The sequence below is a fragment of the Bubalus bubalis genome, chromosome 5 (genome assembly GCF_019923935.1).
Source record: "Bubalus bubalis isolate 160015118507 breed Murrah chromosome 5, NDDB_SH_1, whole genome shotgun sequence".
Lineage (NCBI taxonomy): Eukaryota > Metazoa > Chordata > Mammalia > Artiodactyla > Bovidae > Bubalus > Bubalus bubalis.
In genome coordinates, this window is record NC_059161.1 from 89,690,576 (window position 1) to 89,715,025 (window position 24,450).

General features: G+C 36.2%; 1 protein-coding gene across 1 annotated transcript in view; it reads right to left on the bottom strand.

The window, feature by feature from the left end:
- Positions 1-3,867: 3,867 nt before the first annotated feature.
- Positions 3,868-24,450, bottom strand: part of HIKESHI (heat shock protein nuclear import factor hikeshi) — a 36,761-nt gene continuing 16,178 nt past the window's right edge. Inside the window, exons 3-5 of the mRNA XM_006067327.3 lie at positions 11,356-11,507; positions 4,925-5,043; positions 3,868-3,947 (exon numbers count right to left, since the gene is read on the bottom strand). Coding sequence (XP_006067389.1) covers positions 3,893-3,947; positions 4,925-5,043; positions 11,356-11,507 — 326 coding nt within the window. The 3' untranslated portion in view covers positions 3,868-3,892. The remainder of the gene's footprint in view (positions 3,948-4,924; positions 5,044-11,355; positions 11,508-24,450) is intronic.

Consider the following 24,450-nt stretch of genomic DNA (forward strand, 5'->3'; position numbering starts at 1 on the left):
CCCCATCTATTTCCCATGAAGTGATGGGACCAGATGCCATGATCTTCGTTTTCTGAATGTTGAGCTTTAAGCCAACTTCTTCACTCTCCTCTTTCACTTTCATCAAGAGGCTCTTTAGTTCTTCTTCATTTTCTGCCGTAAGGGTGGTGTCATCTGCATATCTGAGGTTATTGATATTTCTCCTGGCAATCTTGATTCCCGCTTGTGCTTCATCCAGCCCAGTGTTTCTCATGATGTACTCTGCATGTAAGCTAAATAAGTAGGGTGACAATATACAGCCTTGACATACTCCTTTTCCTATTTGGAACCAGTCTATCGTTCCATGTCCAGTTCTAACTGTTGCTTCCTGACCTGAATACAGATTTCTCAACAGGCAGGTCAGATGGTCTGGTATTCCCATCTCTTTCAGAATTTTCCATAGTCTATTGTGATCCACATAGTCAAAGGCTTTGGCAGTCAATACAGCAGAAATAGATGTTTTTCTGGAACTCTCTTACTTTTTCGATGATCCAGTGGATGTTGGCAATTTCATCTCTGGTTTCTCTGCCTTTTCTAAATCCAGCTTGAATATCTGGAAGTTCATGGTTCACGTATTGTTGAAGCCTGGCTTGGAGAATTTTGAGCTTTACTAATGTGTGAGAAGAGTGCAATTGTGTGGTAGGTTGAGCATTCCTTGGCATTGCCTTTCTTTGGGATTGGAATGAAAGCTGACCTTTTCCAGTCCTGTGGCCACTGCTGAGTTTTCCAATTTTGCTGACATACTGAGTGCAGCATTTTCACAGCATCATCTTTTAGAATTTGAAATAGCTGAACTGGAATTCCATCACCTCCACTAGCTTTGTTCGTAGTGATGCTTCCTAAGGCCCACTTGGCTTCACATTCCAGGATGTCTGGCTGTAGATGAGTGATCCCACCATTGTGATTATCTGGGTCATGAAGATATTTTTTGTACAGTTCTTCTGTGTATTCTTGCCACCTCTTGTTAATATCTTGTTTCTGTCAGGTCCATATCATTTCTGTTCTTTATTGAGCCCATCTTTGCATGAAATTTTCCATTGGTATCTCTAATTTTCTTGATGAAATCTCCAGTCTTTCCCATTCTGTTTTCCTCTATTTCTTTGCATTGATTGCTGAGGAAGGCTTTCTTATCTCTCCTTGCTGTTCTTTGGAACTCTGCATTCAAAGGGGTTTATCTTTCCTTTTCTGCTTTGCTTTTCACTTCTCTTTACAGCTATTTGTAAGGCCTCCTCAGACAGCCATTTTCCTTTTTTGCATTTCTTTTTCTTGGAGATAGTCTTGATCCCTTGTCTCCTGTACAATGTCACGAACCTCCATCCATAGTTCATCAGGCACTGTTATCATCACAGCATGAAAATATGAAACACATATTTGAGTTTGCTATTTTCTAACTATTTAAAATTCTAATAAAGTCCCTTGCTATCTTTTAAAATTTTTTATTCAGTAAATTATTCAGTGACTTACAAGCATTTTAAAAAATGGATCCATTGGGCACAGATGGTAAATGATATTACTATTTTTCCCTGTAAACCGATAGAGATATTGGCTTAGACTATTTCTTGCCTTTGGATATTTTTAACTCAAGTTTGTATCTTGTCTCCTCGGACAACTCTCTTATGATTTTCCCTTTCCCATATTGAAGCATAAAAATAATGTTGTTTTTCTTACCTAAACTCTGGTTGCTTTATGGAAAAAACAGTAATAGGCAAAATTAAGTTTGTGTGGCACTCTACAAATTTTCAATAACTATTATAAAAGCTCTTTTTAAAAATCAAACTTAAAAAAATTGACAAATCAAGAGTTCAGCTTTCCTATATTAAACTGTAAGTAAAAATGAATAAAATGTTTCAATGTGTCTTTCTTCCTTCAAGCTGCTACAACAAAATAACCACAGACTCAACACCATGTAATCAACAGAAATTTGTTCTTTACTGTGCTGGAGGCTGGAAGACCATGATCATTATGCCAACATGGTCAGCTGAGGACCCTCTTCCAGGTCACAGACATTTCCATATATCCTCACATGGCAGAAGGGACTTTTCAGAGGAAACTGGTCTCCTTGGGAGTTTAAAGGAACAGTTATTAAATCTTTTACTTTGGAATTTGACGCTAAACCTGTCAAATTCCACTGTGAAAGATTTAATAGCTGTTCCTTTAAACTCTTGAGACCAATTTCCTCCCAAAGACTCCTTCTTAGAATTTGAACTTTCCTCATAGTATTAGCCCCAATTTTCATTATTGCAAAAACTGTACTCCAAGTCAACAAAGCACTTCTGCTGCAATCATTACAGTGCTGTCTGCTAAACCAAGTGCACCAGGAATAAATGCTGGACTTATTCTCAGCATACTGGTCATTTTCTCCAAGATTTTCCAGACTTCTGCGCAGGAACTAAGCTGCACTAAGAATATGTACACCTCAAGGAACAATTATTGGCTTACTCCTGTTATGATAATATATTTCTGATATTATCTGTAACTCACCCGGAATTGCAACATCAATATCAGGCTTTTGCCCACCTCTTACAGGTAAACAGTTTACCTGCCAATGCAGGAGAGACAAGAGACACAGGTTTAATCCCTTGGTTGGGAAGATCTCCTGGAAGAGGAAATGGCAACCCACCCCAGTATTCTTTTGGGGCTTCCCTGATAACTCAGATGGTGTAAGAATCTGCCTGCAATGTGGGAGATCTGGGTTTGATCCTTGGGTTGGGAAGATCCCATGGAGAAGGAAATGGCAACCCACTCCAGTATTCCTGCCTGGAGAATCCCATGAACAAAGGCTACCGTCCATGGGGTCACAAAGAGTTGGACACAACTGAGCAACTAACAACACTACACCCAAACTGGGTATGACTACCTACTCCAACAGCAAGAACAATACAATCAGAAAAGTAATCCAAGTTTTGCCTAATGCTGTGCTGTGAAAGCCCAACAAACCAATTTAAATACACTACCCAGGGCTGTCATGGACAATCACATCTATGTCCTCTTGGCAAGCCAAGGAATAGTTTGTATTTAGTTAATACTTACTGTTATATCTCTAAAAAGATCACCAGACAGGTGAGATCCTGGTGGTATTTGGTCAATGGGAATCACCAGTATAAGTCAAAGGTCTGCCTCTGAATGAGACACAAAGGCTTTAACTTCATACATAAAAGCAATAAATCCTATATTCTATACAAAAGTGCCTAACAACATTATCAATACTAACCTGAACAACAATAATTATGGGAATTTTGTTTAAAATGTATGAATTTGCTGATATAAAAAGTGACAACCAATTTGTTAACTGAAAACTTTGTTTTTGGCTGCACCATGAGGCTTATAGGATCTTAGTTCCCAGACCAGGGATTGAACTCCAGGCCACAGAAGTGAAGGCTCCTAGTACTAACCACTGAACTGCCAGGGAATGCCCCTGAAAAAACTTTTGAGAAATACTAACTGAAAATAATTTCTCCATATGTAAAAATGTATAATGGATATGTTTTTCCAAAAATCTCCAAATTTTGATATGTTTGATTTTCATTATTCTAGCAAATTCCACTGTAAATATAAATGAAAGATTATAAATGCAATGCATTTGGTACGCTATTGTGAATATGCTTTATTTTTAAGTAAAACATGAATCATAGCCCAAACAAAATGTTTTACCTCTTGAATATTTTAAGCTTAAGGGAAAAGAGTCATTAATGATGAACATGTTTTCATTTTTTAATGTTTTTAATTTTTTATAAAGATCTTAATTAAACTTCATAGTCACTAAGCAGTTTTTAAATTTAGGCTTCATTGATCCTTTTGACTTCATGCTTTCAAATAGTCATTATCTTCAAAACATGACAAATTTTAGAATCCATTAAAAATTATTTTATTCAAATTATGTTTTCCAAAAGAGAGGGTTCTGTGCTAGTCGTCTTTGAAAGTTTTCATACCTACAAAAGAAAAAACATCTTTATAAGAAATTTAATTAGAATCTTTCATAACCTGACAAATAACTCATCAAAAAGCATATAACTTTACATGTCACTTCTAAAAAGCCAAGATTAAGAACCTAGAAAGTTAAAAAGTTAATTTGGGAGCTTAATTATTAATGTATAAGAAGACAGCAAGCATAGTGATTTACCTGGCTGTAATCACAAAGCACACATCATAATACGTTTTATTATCTTCAGCAAATCTGAGAGCTAGAAGTGACCTAAGAAAAAATGAAATCTAACTCCCCCACCCTCATTTCACAGATGAGAGTGATTTGCTCAAGGTCACACAGCTACATGATAAAAAAGCTCAAATCTAATATATTCCAGACCAGTCCATGCTACACCATGCTACCACTTTTCAACAGTCTCCTTATGTACCTCCCTAACACTGGGATATTCAAAGTGAAAAGAAACATCTATAGAAGAGAAACAGAGAAAAGCTGGAGAAACAGATTTATTAATCATTCATGTACAGGGTACAGACACTTACACAGACACTCATGTACAGGGTAAGACACTCTGATGTCTTATATATGTTTATTTTAGATCAAGACTTTCTAAATTTAGGAAAAAAAGTTTTCATTGATATTTCAAGCCTCATATATGGTACTTAAAATTCAAGCATATATATATATATAATATATATATAAAAGATACAGACCTTAATTGTGGTCCCTAAAACATAAGCAACTGTATTTCCTTGTCTATAAAAACCCAAGATGGCTACTATATAACAGAGTATTATTTGGGGCAGAAATTGTTCCTAATCTGAACTCTAAGTACATACTATTTAATGGCATGCAAATGTTAATGTAGGCTGATATCCACTATAAAAGAAAATGTTTAAACGTCAAAGAAGAAATACATTCACAAGCAAAATATATATATGGTTACTCAAAGCCTTAATATGAGAGCTACTTAATGCCCCATACCATTTCAGAACCACATTTGCTGGAATGAACATTTCAGATGGACTTGGTGTCATCTGGGCCTGAGAGACAGCAAATGATGAAGCAAAATTGTAGAAGTTGTCCAGCATCTTTTGTGTGAACTAAAAGTTAATAATAAATAGATTAATGGGTTGTATTAAATACCAAAATATTTTAAAATACTAAACTCTAATATTTTTAATTTGAAATGTTGTTGCAGTCACTTGGTTTAAGAACTAAGAGTTCTAAGTCTAATGCTGACCACTAAGGGAAGTCATAAAATGACATTAGGGCACAAAAGCGTAACCATCTGCCTTTAGTACTATCTTTATATCTCAAAGAATTTCTATGACTTTCAACCATTTTTAAGTTTCTAACAAATTCATTTTATTTAAAAAAAAAAAAGATAAAATTTTTTTCCTTCAAAATATCTTCTTTTATCTCCACCTCTGGAGATTCCCTTCTCCTCAAATACCACCCTGGTCAAATCAACCCGTTTCCTCATCCAAAATAGTAACCATATTTAAAAAGTCTTTTTCTTCCCAGAAAAATTTTTTAAAAGTATAAAAAAGGAGCAACTGGTTACTTGCCATCAATTACAAAGACGATACTATTCCACTTCTATCTCCTGGCCTGTTTGCTCTCACTGACCCTCAAATGGGCAAATCCATTACCACCTTCCAGGTCTCCTTGGTAGAAGCCAGAAGCACACGGATTTACATTTCTTGAGCATCAAATGGGTTTAAGCACTAAACCCAAAATTAATGAACTACTAACAATAGTAATACCTTTTATTCACTCAAAAATAATCTTCCAACATCACTTTCTCAGAAACACAAAACTAGCCATGAAGATTCTTGCTGTCTCTTTTCTACATGAGAAGAAACATGCTAACATGGTTTTTTATTTAATAATATAGAGATAATTTAACCCAAGAGACTCTGTTAAGGTACTTGAACCAATATGAGAGTTCAGTAAGAGCATGTACTAAAAGTTCAGTATCAAGAGAAATAAAACCAACAGCAACCCTCCACACAAGCAACAAAAAATTTTAAATGTAACTTTAAGAAGAGCCAACTCATGACAGCAAGTCTATAAGATACCTACAGGAAATGCTAAGACAAGCTGACAGTAAGATATTTGTGAGAAATATTTTAAGAGTGTATTGACCAAGAAGAAAGAAAACCAATCAAAGGACTTTTTTTTTACCACATTGAGTGGAAAGACATCATGTGTTCATGAATGGGAAAACATAATGTAATAAAGGCACATTAAAACCTATAAATCCAACGTCATTTTCAACTACATTCCAACAAGATATTTCATGGCACTTGACAAGCTGATGCTAAAATTATTATGAAAAATACTCAGGCCTGTTTTGATGATTAGGAGGAGGGTCTTGGCCTACCAGATATAACCGGCAAAGGGACAGGCAAATTAACTGGAATAAAATGGAGAGAGAGAGCCCAGAAACAAACATAAGTATATGTGACACATGACATACCACAAAGATGCTATTACTCAATTAAAAAAAAAAAAATGTATGTAGGGACTTCCCTGGAGGTCCAGTGGTGAGGAATCCACCTTGCAATGCAAGAGACACAGGTTCAATCCCTGGCCGGGAAACTAAGATCCCAATGCCAAGCAATTAAGCCCACGAACCACGACTACTGAGCCTGCAAGTCTCAGCAGGAGATCCCACAGGTTGCAAGGAAGATCCCACAGGCCACAACTAAGACCAGACACAGTCAAATTAATTAATTTAAAAATAGGGACTGGGCTTCCCTGGTTCAGTAGTAAAGAGTCCACCTGCCAATGCAGGAGACATGGGTTCAATCTCTGATCTGGGAAGATGCCACATGCCGCAGAGCAACTACGCTGCAACGGAGCCCACAATCTGCAACTACTGAAGCCTGCAAGCCCTAGAGCCTGTGCTCCGCAACAAGAGAGGCCCCACAATAAGAAGCCCATGAGCTGCAACTACAGAAAAGCCTGCTCAGCAACAAAGATCCAGCACGGTCCAAGATGAATAAATAAAAAAAAATTTTTAAGATGTATTTGCTTTAAAATAAAGAGTTCCAAGAGGAATGTTTCCAAGATAAATTTTAAATTGCTATAAATATATATAAAGATAAGGGAATTTATACTTGGAAGAGTTTGGGCATAAATTATTAATGGAAACACAGAAATCCATGCAAACGAAAAAATGAGGAATTTATTAACCAAGAAAAATAAAAAGTTATATAGAACAAGAAATATAACCATAAACTCATAACACATGGCTCAGCTCTGAAAAATATTTACCAGGTCATAATACTGAAAATTTGGAATCCTGAAGATCTATATTGGAAAGGAGGGGAGAAAAGATACCTGTATATGCTGGGGAGCAGAAGATTAAGAGAGCTAAACCATGTTGGGCTTGTGCTTATCCTCAGTCACTCAGTTGTGTCCGACTCTGCGACCCCACGGACTGTAGACAACCAGGCTCCTCTGTCCCTGGGATTCTCCAGGCAGGAATACTGGAATGGGTTGCCATTCCCTTCTCCAGGGGATCTTCCCAACCCAGGGATCAAACCCAGGTCTCCTGCATTGCAGGCGGATTCTTTGCCATCTGAGCTACCAGGGAAGCCCTTAAATCATGTTATGTACTGATAAGTCAATGGAAAATACCTATAACAAATAAATCAATAAAGACTCAACAAGTTTCTTCTGACACATGGACGTAAATACAAGAAGGGGAAAAAAGTGGGACACTGAAAGTGACTGCTGCTGAGGAGTAGAATAAGAGCAGAATATTAAGAGGTACAATAGAGAACAGCTGTTTTGCATGTAAAACTGACTTTTTCAATCATGTGCTACTGATAAAAACTAAAATCAAGTAAGAACAACTAAAGGCATAAATTACATACAATTGTACTATACATATTTTGTGAAAAAAAAAAAAATTTTTTTTAAAGTACTGAAATAGGATACATAAAGTTAGAAGAGTAGCTACTTGGACAGAGAAAAAGAGAAGCAGAGAGCAGTGGATTGTAACACTTTATATAATTTTTTAACTAGTATAAAATATAGCAAAATGTATCAGTTAAATCTAAGTGGAAGACTGTGTGCATGTGTGAGCCCTTAGTCCAGTCCAACTGCGATCCCATGGACTGTAGCCCGCCAGGCTCCTCTGTCCATGGGATTTCCCAGGCAAGAATAAGGGAGTGGGTGGCCATTTCCTTCTCCAGGGGATCTTTCCAATCCAGGTAAAGAACCTGGGTCTGCTGCATTGCAGGCAGATTCTTTACCTTTTGAGCCATTAGGGAAGCCCAGGAAGATACATGCTAATGCTATGCTAAGTCACTTCAGTCGTGTCCGACTCTGTGCGACCCCAAAGACAGCAGCCCACCAGGCTCCCCCATCCCTGGGATTCCCCAGGCAAGAACACTGGAGTGGGTTGCCATTTCCTTCTCCAATGCATGAAAGTGAAAAGTGAAAGGGAAGTCACTCAGTCGTGTCCGACTCTTAGCGACCCCATGGACTGCAGCCTACCAAGCTCCTCCATCCATGGGATTTTCCAAGCAAGAGTACTGGAGTGGGGTGCCATTGCCTTCTCCAAGGAAGATACATGGAAGTCTTCAAATATGCCCCACTATAAAGTGAGCCCTACAAGGTCAGGTACTATTTTATTTTGATACCTGTTTTTATCTATTTGTTCTTTAAAAATGCCTGGCACACAAAATGTACACAATAAATATCTGTGGGATGTACTTTTCTGTATATTAAAATATTTCATAAAAAATACATATGTTTAATAAAAAGGTCAAATAATTTATTATAGAGTTAAAATGTCTTTCTGCCCCTCTCAAGGGATAACATCACTTTGGCATGTATTTTCCAGACATTTTTCACATACAATCTATATGGAATAACTGTTGAGTATTGCTTCGTAACTTGCTTTTTTCAGCACAGTTTATTTTTAAATTACTGACAAAAATTTTAAAACCCAGACTCTGTCATTCTTAATCTGGCCCATTCTCCAGAGAGTGCATGACAAGTTGGCTCTTAAATTCACAGCCACAGTTCTTAAAAGTATGCTGTCCAGCAAGCCCAGAGGTTTCCCTAGTCCATTCATGCTCCTCCTCTCCTAGAGGACTTATTTAACAATCCTTTTGGTTTAGACTGTAGTGGAGTGGGTTTCCATGCCCTCCTCCAGGAGATCTTCCCAACCTAGGGATTGAAGCCATTGCAGGTGGATTTTTCACCATCTGAGCCATCAGGGAAGCCTCTGGTTTACATTTCCAGTATTTCCTTTCCCCTCAATCTTAGCTGATGATCTTGCTTCCTATTTCACTAGAGAAGGAGTCGAGAGAGAACCTGCACAAGTTCTCTTCAGCTCGTTTACTAACCTGCTGCGGCTCTATTCATACTGTAAACATTGCCCGTTATCCTTTCTATTACTTCCTAATACAGTCTACTTCCTACTCAAGGATACCACTTTCACAAGTCTCCCCACTCTCCTGCATCATCAATTTTTCTCTCACAAATGCTTTACTGCTGTCAAACATGATATAGTATCTCCTATTAAAAACAGAAAAAAAAAAATTTCCTTGTCCCCACAGCCCTCAAGCAACCAGACCACCCATCTGCTGTCCTTTGTAACAACACTCACCAAGGGTCATCTATGGTCACTATCTCCATTTCCTCTTCTCCAAGTCACTCAACCTCACTCCAAACTCCCTTTCCACCTCTGTGAATTCTTGTCAAAGTCTTTAATGACTTCTACCTTGCCAAGTCCCATAGTTAATTCTTAGCCTTCACTTACTTCATCCGTAGGTAGTCAATACTACTGATCACTTCTTCTTAAAAACCAGTCTTGAAAATTGTATATATCTTATGTTGAATTGGTTCATCGTGTTTTTCAGGTCTACCGTATCCTTCTACTTCTCTGTATATTCATTCTACTAAGTTTTGAGTTTGATATTGAAACCCCAACTAAAAATCTTTTATCTACTTAAAAAAATAACTGTAATATATAGTAGAAATATATATAACTTTGTTATTTGTATTTTCCAAATCTCCTGTAAATGTGCTATCATATCTTAATAATTTAAAGAGGTAAAAAAAAAAGTACTTCTCTTCCAAAATACCATCTTGGGGGGTTTCTTCCTACTTTGGGTGTTCCTTTCCTTTTATTCCTCCTGATCTCTTAAGCATCTCAACTTTGAAATGGCCTCAAGCTCTGTCACTGGCCAATTTTTCTGTTTATAGTTATTTCTCAGTGATCACATTTCCTCTACAACTTTAAATACCACCTCTACACTGAGGGCACCCAAATTTTTATCTCATGAACCTGCCACCTCCAGCTATCTATCTAATAGGCATCCCAAACACAGTACAACCAAAACTCAACTCCTGATTCCACTCCCAGCCCATACTTGTTCTTTGCACAACATTCCTGTGTTCCAGCTCCTGGAACCAGCATCCTTAGAGCCACAGTTGATGTCTCTATCTCAGACTTTACATGTGCTTTACACTGTGAGACTGCATTGGCTCCATATTCAAATTACCTCAATAAGAGATATCAACTACTTTTCACCACCTCCATTTGTACTCCCCCATTAAACTCTGAGATTTTCGCAAGAGACTCCTAACCGCTCTTTCTCCTTCCATCTTTGCCTCATTACAGTTTCTCTCCAAAGATGCAAAAGTGATCCTTTAAAAATGTAAGTTAGATCATATTACTCCCCTGCTCAAAACTTTGTTTTGTCCTCCAAAAAGAACTTAAGCCAAAGTCCCTACAAAAGCCAATGAGATTTCATATATGGAATCTCATTATGGGGGAGCTGCTTCCCCGTAACGAGATTTCATATATGGAATCTCATTATGGGGGAGCGGTTTCCCCATAATCTCCAACTTCATCTCCCATCTCTCTCCCTTGCTCACTCTACTCCAGCCACAAAGTTTCACTTTATTTTTCAAACATAACAGACTTCTACCACTGGGCCTTTGTATTAGCTATAACTCTGCCTCAACCATTCTCCCCTTCAGGCCTTTGCCTTATAGAATAAAAGTCAACCCTTATGAAATTATGTGATTTTAAGCAACATGAGGACCAGAATCTTGCTTATTATCAGGTTCAAAACTATATACCCACAGCCTAGCATATTAATTGTGGGAGGAAACGGGGGGAAAAGTTAATATTTAAACTCATTTAAAAAAATCACTTTGAGCTATTTTATCACTGTAAAAACTAAGTATCATCAAAGCATTTATGAATTTTAAAATACTTATATAGAAAGGAGACAAACTGAAAATATTCATGGAAGCCAGTAATTTATGTCATATGTGTTTACCTTCATTTTTACATGAATTCTACCACAGGCTGTTTTATGAAGTACAGAATGTGATTTTGTAAACTATTTTAGAAAATGAAAGGTGCATTCCATTACCTGAGTGAATGAGTCAACTGAGGACACAGCAGCATTACCCACAGGAGTCTGCTGAGCCAGACTGTCCAACAACTCCACTGAAATCCCAATCTGAGCAACAGACGGAGTTCGGACAATATTCATGGTTCCAAACGGGTGTTGGCTTCCTTCTCCTGAAAGAAATTAACATGTGCCACATGTTTCAAACTTAACTTGTACATATATAAATTCCTTCCTAAAGATGTAAAGAACTGCTGATTTATATGCACTAAGAAGTTCTGTCACCTGAAAGTTTGTCTTTTCTCAGATAAATGTAAAAGGATGCCTGTGTGTGTGTTAGTTGTTCAGTTGTATCCGACTCTTTGTAACCCCATGCATCGTAGACCAACACCAGGCTCCTCTGTCCATGGGATCCTCCAGGCAAGAATACTGGAATGGGTTGCCATGCCCTCCTTCAAGGGATCTTCTCCACCTAAGAATAGAACCTGGGTCTCCTACACTGCAGGCAAATTCTTTACCATTCGAGCCACCAGAGAAGCCCAAAAGGATGCCTAGTTCTTACCATATTAAGAAAACTGAAATTTTCCCCACCAGAAAAACAGCTGTTATTTTTCTAAAAACTTATAAAATTATTACAGCTAGAAATGGAAATTAAGAGAGTAAGACAAAAATAAATGAGAATTAGATAAAAAAATTCTCAATGCTGTGACGAAAGGATATCTTAAAAGATTTTTAGAATTAGTTTTAATATTTTCTGATTATTATACAAAGAAAGAGCTCTCAATTGCCATTATCAACGACATGGCATATTTTACTACATGTCATGACTCACCCCACTCAACACCTGAGGATCTATTATCAAATAGGCAATAAAAAAATTTGCAACTTATTCAGAAAATAATAATTTTCCACTGTACAATATATCATTTATAAGTGTATATATATATATAATCATAAATACATAAAACAGTGTATCTGATATACCTGATCCTCTAAGTGTCAGCTAACTTAAACATGAAAAAATATAGGTCAGTTTTATTAGTCCATATAAAACAATCATGAAAGAAGAAAAAAATACAATGAATAGATTAGTGGTTTATCTGCTCTTTTAACAGGACTATAAAATGTCTAAACTAATACTACAGAACAAAAATCTGGGACAACATGCATTCCTAATAACCAGAACACTCAAAGTATCAAATCTCTTCTTAAATTTTCAGGTATATGAATATAAAAACTTGCAACCGTATGTTTCTGTGCTTTAAAAATACATACACACACTTCACTAAATGCGACTGGTTGAAGATATTTTCAGTATTTTATTTTTCTTAATTTCCTCATATTTATACATTTTCCAGGTTTATTTCTGTTATTTCTATCGATGTGGTCTGAGAACATACTCTGCAATCTTTTAAAATATACTAAGATTTGTTTTGTGGCCTAATGTGTCAAGGAAATGTTCCATGGGCACTTGAGAAGAATGCCTGTTCTCCTGCTATTGAACAGAATGTTCTGCTACGTCTAATCAAGTTTATAGTGTTGTTCAAGTCTTCGATTTCTTTGATGATCTGTCTAGCTGTTCTGTCCATATTTAAAGTAAGGTACTGACGTTCTCAATTACTGCTGAACTGATTATTTCTCTTTTCCACTCTGTCAATACCTGATTTATGTATTCCAAGGCTCTTTTAGGTGCACACAAGTTTGCAACTGTTACATCTTTTTGAAAGACTGACCCTTTTTGATTTCAGTTTGCATATATATTTTTTCATCCTTTACTTCCAACCCATTTCTCTCTCTGAATCAATAGCTGAATCATGTCTTTTAATCCATTCTGTAAATCTATGCCTTTTAGTTGGAGAGTTGAATTTTGTGTTAAATAGATACTTGCCAGTATACCATTTTATCATAATTTTTATTATATTCTTTAAATGATTGCACTACAATTACAATTAACATCTTAATTTATAACTCTAATTTGGATTAATATCAGTTTCAGTATACAAAATTTAAATTTCAGTATACAAAATAGTTTAATTTCAGTATACAAAATTCAGTATACAAAAACTTCGCTCCTATGTAACTGCTTCTCTTCCTTATGTTGTTTATTGTCACTAATTACATCTTCATACATAGTATGACTATGTTGTGGTGTTGTTAGTTAAGTCATGTCCAACTCTTTTGTGACCCCATTGACTACAGCCCATCAGGCTCCTCCGTCCATGAGATTTCCCAGGCAAGAATACTGGAGTGGGTCGTCATTTCCTTCTCCAGGGGATCTTCCCAACCCATACAATGAATCCACATTCTCCTGCACTGGCAGGCAGGTTCTTTACCAGAGTTACCAGAGAAGCCCACTATATCAAGAAGCAGACAATGTTTTATGTCACTGTCTTTTATATCAAACAGGAAGAGCAGAGTTACAAAGTATGTATTAATACTGACTTCTATAATTACCTGTGTAGTTACCTTTACCTGTTTTTACTTAACATGTATCTGATTTTTGTCTCAGGTCTCATTTCAGCTTGAAGGTCCCCCTTTGGCATTTCCTGTAGGGTTAGTCCTCTAGTCATGATTCTCTCAATTTCTGTTTATCTGGGAATATCTTTATTTCACCTTCATTTCTGATGGCTACAGAATTCTCGATTGACCTTTTTTCAGTACTTGTAATATGTCAGCCTACTCCTCTGGACTCAATGTTTCTGATGAGAAATCAGCTGTAACTTAATAAGGACCCCCGTACATGATGAGTTGCTTCTCTAGTCAGTTTAATATGTTCTAAAGCTAAGCCTACTTGAGTTTGCTGAGCTACTTAAGTGTAGATTAAAGCTTTCATCAAATCTGTTTTAGGGCAATATTTCTTCAAGTATTCTTTCCACCCCTTCTCTCCTCCTCCTCTGGGACACCCAACACTGACACGCTTGACGGTGTCTCACAGGTCTCTAAAGCTCTGTTCATTTTTCATTCTTCTTTCAGCTCTTCGAACCTGATATTTTACCTATTTTCAAATTCACTGATTTTGGGGGGCCTATTCAAATCTGCTACTAAAACCCTCTAGTCAATTTTTCATTTCCATTACTGTACTTTTCCACTCCATAGTTTACTTCCTTTAAAATTTTTTTCAATTTTTACTTCTTGTTTGATGATATATCATTCTCCTGGTTTCCTTTAGCTCTCTGAGCATGTCTGAGAAATTTCCTTAAAGTCTTTGACTATTATGTCCAATGTCTCTATTTCCTAGACAGTTTCTAGTCATTTCTTCTGTGAAAGGGGCTAGCTTCTTGTATGCTTCATAGCTTTTTGTTGAAAACTAGACATTGAATAATCGACAACTCTAGCAATTAGATGTTTCACTCCTTAAGGTTTATTGCCACTTTGTTGTAGCTGTTTCCTTGTTTAATGATTTTTCTGAACTAATACTATAAAGTCTTTATTTTTTATCATTGTGACTACTAAAGTCCCTTATTAGCTTAACGATCAGCTAGTGAATGGGAAGATTGCCTTAGAAGCCTGGAACCAAATTCTCCCAATGTTTTGCAGGTGGGCTCCACATGTTGAGACATGGCTTCAAAACTCATGCCTTCAAGGTCGGCCAGCAGTGAGACCTTAGGACCTTCTTAGATCTTTCCCAAGCATGTGCATAGCCCTGGACACCCATGTGGTCATTTAGATTCCTAGGAATTCCCAGGTCAGAGAATTTCAAAGCCCTTGTTTCCTAAGTATCTTATTCACAGCCTTCCCTTCCAAACTTCTTGGTTAGTCTGATGTTTGCCCCAACTGTTGACACTTCCTCAGGCATCAATGACCTGTAAATATTTGTAATATATATGCAAATATTACATTTACCTGTAAACATTTTTGACCAACCCTTGCAAGAAATCATTTTAGCAGTGGAAGAGTTCTAAGTTAAACGACATAAAGGCAAACCTTTTGATTCTGCCTTTCAAAGAATCACATAACTAAATAAGTTAATTACAATTAATTGTGAATGACATCCATTCTGCTCCTTCTGGTATCAGTACCAATACCAAGAACATGGTCTGTTACTTTCAAGGCTACCACTGAGCAGAGGAAAAAGCGTTGAGATCAGGGTGGATTAAAACACCACAAAGCTTATTGTTCTCACAGAGATTTGGTGTTTTTTCTTAATAAACGTCCCTCTGGCTGTGACAAGCCTTTGGTTAGTTTCCAGGGGCCTGAAAAAGTTGATTCTGAGAGTTTCTGCCAGTTTTTTGTTGTTATTCGTGTTGTTGCTTTTATGGAGGGATAATTTTGGAATCCCCTTCGCCATCATTTTAACTGTTTTAAGATGAGAATCATGCTAAGTCCAGAAAATGCACTGCTATTTGTCTGTGTATCAGGCTCAGGAAAATGACTCAATACACTTGCCTTAGTTATAATCACCCAGGGAGTGATGTGCCCAAGCAGAAAGCCTTGTCATCTCTAATCTCCATCTCTTATCATACACAAGCTCTCGGCAAATGAGTGGGGTCCTAAGTAAAGCTGCCTACGATCCACTGTAAAAACTGGGGCCAAGGAAATATTCTGACTTTTTCATTTTAAAGCTCTCTGGAACCAAGACAATGTAAAGGGAGGGGGGAATAAAACTCCAAGTCTTCAATAATCTTTAATCAATATTTTCAAAGAAATCTACTGTGCAATTAAGCCATTCCTTTAGTCGATTTTATTCTCAAAATGGGTTTGACACAGTAGTTGATACCCTCCAAGTACAAAAGTTCTTGTTTGCAAACCATAAAATAAAATACTGGGAAGAAACACTGGAACATAAAATACAAACTAATAGTGAGCGCTTAATTCTGTGTATGAATTCATGATAGCCAAAGTCAAAAGAAAAACATGATCAGTGACACTGAGTCTTATAATAAAAAATTAAAAAGCAAAAACAGCAGGGAAAGTAAAACATCTGGTCTTCAAAAAAAAATACATTGCATAAAGTCCTCAGTAACATTCCAACAGTAAAAGCAGCAACAAATCTTTTAAGGCTGTTTCTCAAAATATTCTCCTCACTAACCTAACAAGGCGTAACTCAAGAGGAGAAATCATATAGGAAACTAGTGTTTTACTGTTAGTATACAAGGAAAAGCAGTCATCATCATTTACTATCTGGGTCTAATTGACTCTTTTTAAAAATATATACATTTTAAGTCATTTCACAAAAAATGTTTGGAAGAACAGAGAGTAAAAAACAACTTTATTGGAATTTTCAATGAGTAACAAAGCACTTAGCAAACTCAAATACACACTCCAGATTTCCCACATGTGCCTGGTATTTAAGTTACAATAAAACAAAATGAGCCACATTCTTTGAATACAACTGTTCATCAAGTGTCACTAATAAATGTGGAATATGTCCATTTATAAACCTGACTCCTGACTTTAAACACATCTCTGTTAGGTTCAAGCTTATCATTACTTCTGGTCCTTCTTCTAGTAGTTGTACTGTGAAAGTGCAATACTTGAAATTTTTAATGACTCATAATTTGTTGAAGAACAGCCACCTTCTCTGATTTTTAATTTTTAAATCACTGTCATTTTTAGATTTATGAACATTTAGAATAATCCAATTAACATTTCATTTCTACATTTATTATCTTCTCATCATCTTTGCATTGCATTGGCAAAAAAATTGCTTTAGATTTTTAAGTAAACATAGAAGATATATTTTTCATTTTCACCAAGAGCTTTATTGAACCACGTATTCACTGTTTTGTCCCAGTACCTTCCACCATTTTTCAGGCAACTTCATAATTCCATCTTCCTGAAATTTTTTATCTTTTTGAGCAAGGAACTATTCCAGATGCCTTTTACAGTCTTTCAGGGGAGGGGGGGGGGGGGACTGAAATTTTTTCCATTAAGAGAATTTTGTAAAGACAGAAATAAATGGAAATCTGAAGGAGCAATGTCTGTGAACACGGTGGATAAACCAGAACTTCCCAGCCAAGCTGTAACAGTTTTTGCCTGGTCAACAAAAAAATACGAGGTCTTATTATCCTGATGGAAGATTATGCATCTTCTGTTGACAGATTCCATACGCTTTACATACAGTGTTGTTTTCAGTTGTTCTAACTGGGAGCAGTACTCATTGGAATTAATTGTTTGGTTTTCCTGAAGAAGCTCATAATAGAGGACTCCCTTCCAATCCCACTATATATACAACATCACCTCCTTTGGATGGAGGTAGGCCTTTGATGTGCTTGGTGGTGGTTCATTTCACTTGCCCCACAATCTCTTCCGTTCCACATTATTATACAGTATCCACTTTTCATCGCTTGGCACAATTTGTTTAAGAACAGAACATCTTCATATGTCTCAGTAGAGAACCACATGCAAAAATATAGTCAAGAAGGATTTTCTCACTTAACTCGTGTGGAACTCAAACATCAAAGTGATTAACATAACCAAAGCAGGTGCAATGTCCACTTACAAACTGTATTCAGTCAAATTTGGAGCACAAATGTAAGAGATAAAAGAATACCAGCACCTATCCTTCAAACCACACATCCAAGATTTTGTCACAAAATACTACCTGATTAATTCCTCCTTGCTGAATGACTGAATGAGTAAGAATATCCTATTTTCTTTTGGTCCTTAGAAATATACTGTTCAATCATCAATTTTTTAGTTAAGAAAATTCACTGAGATCATCATTCTTTTATTTAAGAAGATTCAGTCCTAAGATTTTACTTATATGATCAACTGCACCATCATGATAAGAGTCTAGAATGCTGCTATTTGCCTCTTTGTATTTATTGTCCGATTCATGCAATAAATGTAAAATTTGTTCCTTTTCAATGTTCTCTTTGCCATTAAAAACATAAAAAATTATTAATTCCTAATTCTGTCCAATAAAAGCAAAAAGCAGACAATGAAGATGGTGTCTCCAGTCTCCCTTTATACTTCGCGCAGGCTGACGTAATTCTCTGGGCAGTACGGTATGGAGGCTGGCTGAGGGGCACTGCACTAGCGCACCAAGGCCCACATGCAAACCCAGCCCATCAGCTAATGTGAGCTCCTGACCCAAGCAGTGTTTACATGTTTAAAGGGCTGTTTAAAGAACATGTCACAGTGACCATTTGTAGTGCACAAAGCCTAGAATATATACTATCTTAAGCTTTACAAAAATGTTTGCCAACCTCAGCTTCAAGTAATTCCATCATTCTTCCTCTTTCTTATCATTTCAGCCTTTTTCCCCCATAGTTGAGAATAACTAATGAATAATGAATTCCTTGGATGAAATAGCAAAATGTTTCAAAATATAGACAAAATAAGATCAGTAATATCTCCAAATGCATATTAGATTTATAAAATGATCCAATGGACCCATATGGTAACTGTAAGATAGAATGAACTTAAAAAACAGATTAAGTAAAATAAATGCTTTCTCTGTTTTTTGAAAGACCCCTACAAAAAAAAAAAAAAAACAAACTCATGAAATATCTATTTAAGAGTTACAAGCGTCCCCTATAAGAAACTAAAAGTGAGTCCAGTAGTTGCAGTATTTTTGGTGTGCAAAGAGATGAGGACTGAAGAAAACTGTTATGGCAGAAACAAGCAATTTCCTATGAAGTGACATTTGAAATCTGACATACGCTAAAAAGCTACAGAAAAACAGCCTAATTATGCTTGTTGAAAATCCTCTTAGTATTAAATATAAATATTTAGAAATCACAAATATATATTCCTAAAACTTCTGCTTCATTTCTATGGATAGTCTGACAAGTCTGAAATACCATTTTTCCTGAATGCATATTTTAAGAGCTATGTGACTTCCAAAGGTTTATCAACAATCAATCTCTTAAACCAGATAAAAATGTTAATTTACCTGACATTGAAGTATGTCTAGAATTTGGATGTCTGAAATGTATGTAAACAATCACTATTTACCAAGTCCATCTCTGTGCTCTATACACTCTAAAGAACATATGGTAAAAGATACAACATTCCCTACTCTCAAGGCACTTTCATTCTCATAAAGCAGTCACAATTACTTAACCTTTCTGAACAGGTTTCATTATCTGGGTGATTTTTAAGATACCTCCTAGAGCTGTCTTTCTATAGTATAATAAAAACATAAAAATCATTTCTTGAGCACCAACTAAGTGCCAGACAGGCACTATTATGCATTATCTCTAATGTTCCCCAAAACACATGAACGTAGGTATTATTATCCCCATTTTACCTGAATTCTCCTCTAAGGTTAAGGAACCTGGTCAAGACTACCCAGCTAGTAATGCACTGGGATTCAAAGAGGTCTAGTAAGCCCCAAGGCTGATGCTTATGAACTCTATACTGATTTTTACTCATTACTTACTTTACAATAAGCATTCAAGATAGCAAGTCAAGAAGTAAAAAAAAAAAAAAAAAAAAAAAAAAAAGAAGTAAAAGGTTCCCATTCTGGCTCTAGTTCCACTACATATGAATAGACTGATCCTAGTGGTATCTTGAGGTGGGGGGCGGGGTTGTCCTTTCTAATCCCCTTAACAAGCTCAATCCAATTTTAAAATGAAAACTAGAATAGTTTAAATGTTTCTTCTTGGCAACTGAGCTAGAGGCAAGAAGCCAAAGCGGTAACATTAAAATACAGCAGCAAGCCCCAAAAGAGAACTATAAAGAAAGTCAAATGATTTATAACAAACTCTAATTTTAACATTCCTTGAAAATTCTTTGGTGCTAAGCCTTTTTTCATGGATGCTAAGCCTTTTTTCATGGATATTCTTAGGTGCTTAGCCTAAAGACAAAGGCTGAGCATGGTGTAGAAGTGTGACAATTAAATGGACTGCACAATACTGACTGAACCCTAGACAGAGGGAGGAGGAAAGTGTTATAAAAGGCATTACTGGGAAAACTGGCAAAACTTTAATGCAGAATACAGACAAGAGTACGGTATTAATGTTAAATTTGCTGAATTTGATCATTATACTGTGATTATAAAAGAATATCCTTGCTCTAGGAAACATATGCTGATGTATTTAGGAGTAAAGGGGTATGATATCTGTAACATTTTCAAAATTTTCAGGGAAAAAATATCCAGAGGACCATAAATGTAACAAAATCAATGAATATGGCTCCTCTGTCCATGGAATTCTCCAGGCCAGAGTACTAGAGTTGGTAGTTGTTTCCATTTCCAGGGAATCTTCCCAACACCAGGATCAAAACCAAGTCTCCTACACTGCAGGCAGATTCTTTACTGTCTGAACCACCAGGGAAGCCCAAATGAATACGGAAGAAGAATGTAAAAAATTCTTTACACTATTCTTATAATTTTTCTCTAATTTTGAAACTATTTCAAAATACAGTTGCTTTAAATCTCTTACTGCACATACCTATGGCTGATTCATGTTGATGAATGGCACAAACCAACACAACACTGTAAAGCAATCATACTCCAATTAAAAATAAATTTTAAAAACCCCTACTGCAAAAAAAAATGTTTTTTAATTATCAGAAATGATACTTCCAGAATTTCATTCCAAACACTATCTCACAGCAGGGCCCTAGCCAAAAAAGAAAAAAGGTAAAGCCCCATCATAAGGTGCCTAGTTGAGGTGTGTGAAACACAAAATACCAGCCTTCTCTCTCATCAGTGTTCTAAAAAGCTCTACCACCTTCATGACTCTTATTTTATTCACATAAATATATAATTCCTCTTTATAGCACAGGTGAGTTAATCAGCAATTTCTTATTCTGTTAAGTACAATCACATATTAAAGTGCTAATGACACAATGTAAAACATTTCAGCTCCACGTCAGTGTTCTTATTCTGTCTGACCTAGTGCCCTGCTCCCCACCTGCTCTTCCAATCTTGGCCTCTTCTGCTTCCCATTCTCCACATCATTCTCCACTGCAGATGTCACTGGGATTCTCCCTGACTGAGGCACTGAGCCACTTCCTCATTGTATCTCGAAACACTTTAAAATAGTTAACCTACAGAAAAAAGGAAGGTTTTAAGTTGAACTTAAGCATGTGTATGAAAGAATATGTAGATGTGGCTTAAACAAATTCTTCAAATAGTATATGAGCTCTACAAATATTTACCTTTGACAGACATATGCATATAAACACATATAAATATGCATAATATAAAATTTTTCAGTTACATATTTTTGGTAAGAGAAACTGTTTTCACCTTCCAAGTTCAGAACTAGAATTTTAAATCTTAAAAGATACTGTACTCATGTTCTTTATATAGCATGAACCCAAACTTTTTAAAGTCAACATTACATGGATTTCATTATTCATATATTACAAGTTTTAACAGATGTTTACGACAAGTGAACACCAGCATTCAGTTGACTACTATATGAATGCTGAGTTTCTTGGTGCATCTTACAGTTTAATAAACGCTACTAAGGCTAGATACCAACTTCAGAACTCAAATAAGACATTTTAAGAAAAACTTTCCAAAAGTAATATAAAAAATATTCAAAAAGTACTGTGAGATCTGATAATCATTATACTGTACAACTATAAATACTTACATGTATGTGGAAAGTAAATTTTTAACTCTAATTACAGATACCTTTTGGGTCAAGGAGATGGACACACATGACAAAGTAGTCTATCTCTAAAAAAACCTCATTAAGAAAATCACAGATGCAGCCCAGTGAGAAAATCCCCAGTACAACCTGGACCCAACCATGAAATGCTTCTCTGGACCAGATTCAGTCTAGAGCAAAGGTGAGCAGATAATCCTTTGTCTCTGTATTCAGCTCTAAGGATTGAAAATTCTGAATTGTGGGGAAAAAATATAATGTAGAGTATTTATCACAGATCTTTTGGCTTCCTATTATCCATATCTGACTCTCTCACATGCTACTAAGAGTTGCAATGGTGAACTTCTTCAGTATGAAGATAATGAGAGTGGAAGTAAATATCCTTAATTTAAAATAAATCACCAAAATGTGATTTTGCTTTTTCTGAAATGTGATTTTTGCCATAAAATTTTTGTTGTCATATTCAGAATTTCACTAAGTGGGCTAACATAGCAACGAAAAGTGGAGATGACACCCTAAAAAAATGACCAAATTCAGGTTCAGAGTTGTCAAATACAGATTTTATTTTGTCAGTATTAACTCATGGTACAGTGTAAAAAGTTAACAACACGTATCATAATTCCTAGAGGAACCACTGAGAAAATACAAAGGTATACACAAAAATAGTGGAAGAAATATGAATTTTAAGAATACTCAATCCAAAAGACCTCCTTTCCAAAAAAGGAGGAAAAACAACTAGCAGATGAAAATGTAAACCTAACCATACCAGTAACATTAAGTACTGATGGTCTAACCGCCTTATTTAAAAGGCAGAGATAGTAAGAGGTTAAAAAACAAGCACACCTAACTATACACTACTTACAAGAGACAAAGATTTATGTCAAAGATAAAAATACAGAAAAACATTGCATGTGAACACTAATCATAAGAAAGCTGGAGAAACTATATAAATTTTAGCAAAGCAGACATTAAGACATTACTTTAAGAAGACTTTTTAAGAAGCATTACCAGAGAGACAGGGTATTTCATATTGATTAGAGGATCGATTCATTATCAATATTGGACACTCATGAAACAGAGGGAGGAAGAATAGAGAAGAGAGTTACGGCTTTTCTTTCTTTTTCTTGCCCCACTGCCCTCTTACTGCTCCTATTCAATATGGTGTTCAAAGGATTGGATAATGTAATAGCCAATAAAAAGAAAATAAAAGGCATAAAAGTTAGCAATAAAAAGTCTTTTTCATTGATGTTACAATCATCTATATTGAAAATTTTAGGATACAATCAGAACTACTAATAAAGGGATTTTAGCAAGATACTCAATGTGCTACCCTTTCCTTCATCCTTCAATATACAAAGTCAATAAACAAAAACCAATCGTATAACACCACCAAATGCTGGCAAGTATGTGGAGCAACAGGTACCCATACACTGCTGGTGGAAATGAAAACTGGTGCAGCCACGTGGGAGAGAATGTGGCAGTTTCTCACAAAATCAAACATACTCTTACCATAATATCCAGCATTCATGCTTCTTAGTATTCAAAGGAGTTGAAAATGTCTATATACACAAAAATCTACACATGAATATTTACAGTAGCTTTGTTCATAACTGCCCAAATTTGAAAGCAATCAAAATAACATTCAGTAGGTGAAACGATAAACTACAGTACATCCAAACAAGGCAATATTGCATGCGTGCTCACTCACGTCTGACTCTTTGCAACCCCATGGACTGTAGCCCACCAAGCTCCTGTCTATGGGATTCTCCAGGCAAGAATACTGGAGAGGGTTGCCATGCACTCCTCCAGGGGCTCTTCCCCACCCAGGGACTGACTTGCATCTCCTGCACTGGCAAGCTGATTATTTACCACTTAGCCACCTGGGAAGCCCTAATGCAGTATTACTTAGCACTAAAAATAAAATTAGCTATCAAGTGATGAAAAGACATGAAAAAACTATATTTAAACGCCTATTACTAAGCAAAAGAAGCCAATCTGCATGAAAAGATTTCACTTGTATAATGCCAACTATATGACATTCTGAAACAGACAAACCTAGAGACAGTTTAAAAAAGTCAGTGGCTGCCGGTGGGGAGGTGAGGCAATGTGGTACATAGGCAGAGCACAAAAGATTTTCCATAGCAGTGAAAATACTCTATATGACATTATAATTATAGATATATATCCTTAAACATGTGTCCAAGCCTGTAAGAGTGAACTCTAAGATAAACTGTGGACTTTGGGTGATTATGATGCATCAATGTAGGTTAAAAGAAAAAAGCATTCTGGTTAATGATGCTGGTAACAGGACAGACCTAAGCATGTGTGGGAGCAGGGGTATATGAGCAATCTATGTACCTCCCTCTCAATTTTGTTATAAACCTAAAACTGCTCTTTAAAAAAGCCTGTTTTTTTTTTTTCTTATTTTTTTTTTAAAAACAATTGTACTTCTATATATCAGTAATAAGGGCTTCCCTAGTGGCTCAGCTGGTAAAGAATCCACCTGTAATGCAGCAGACCCTGGTTCAATTCCTGGGTTGGCAAGTTTCCCTGGAGAAGGAATAGGTCACCCACTCCAGTATTTCTGGGTTTCCCTGGTGGCTCA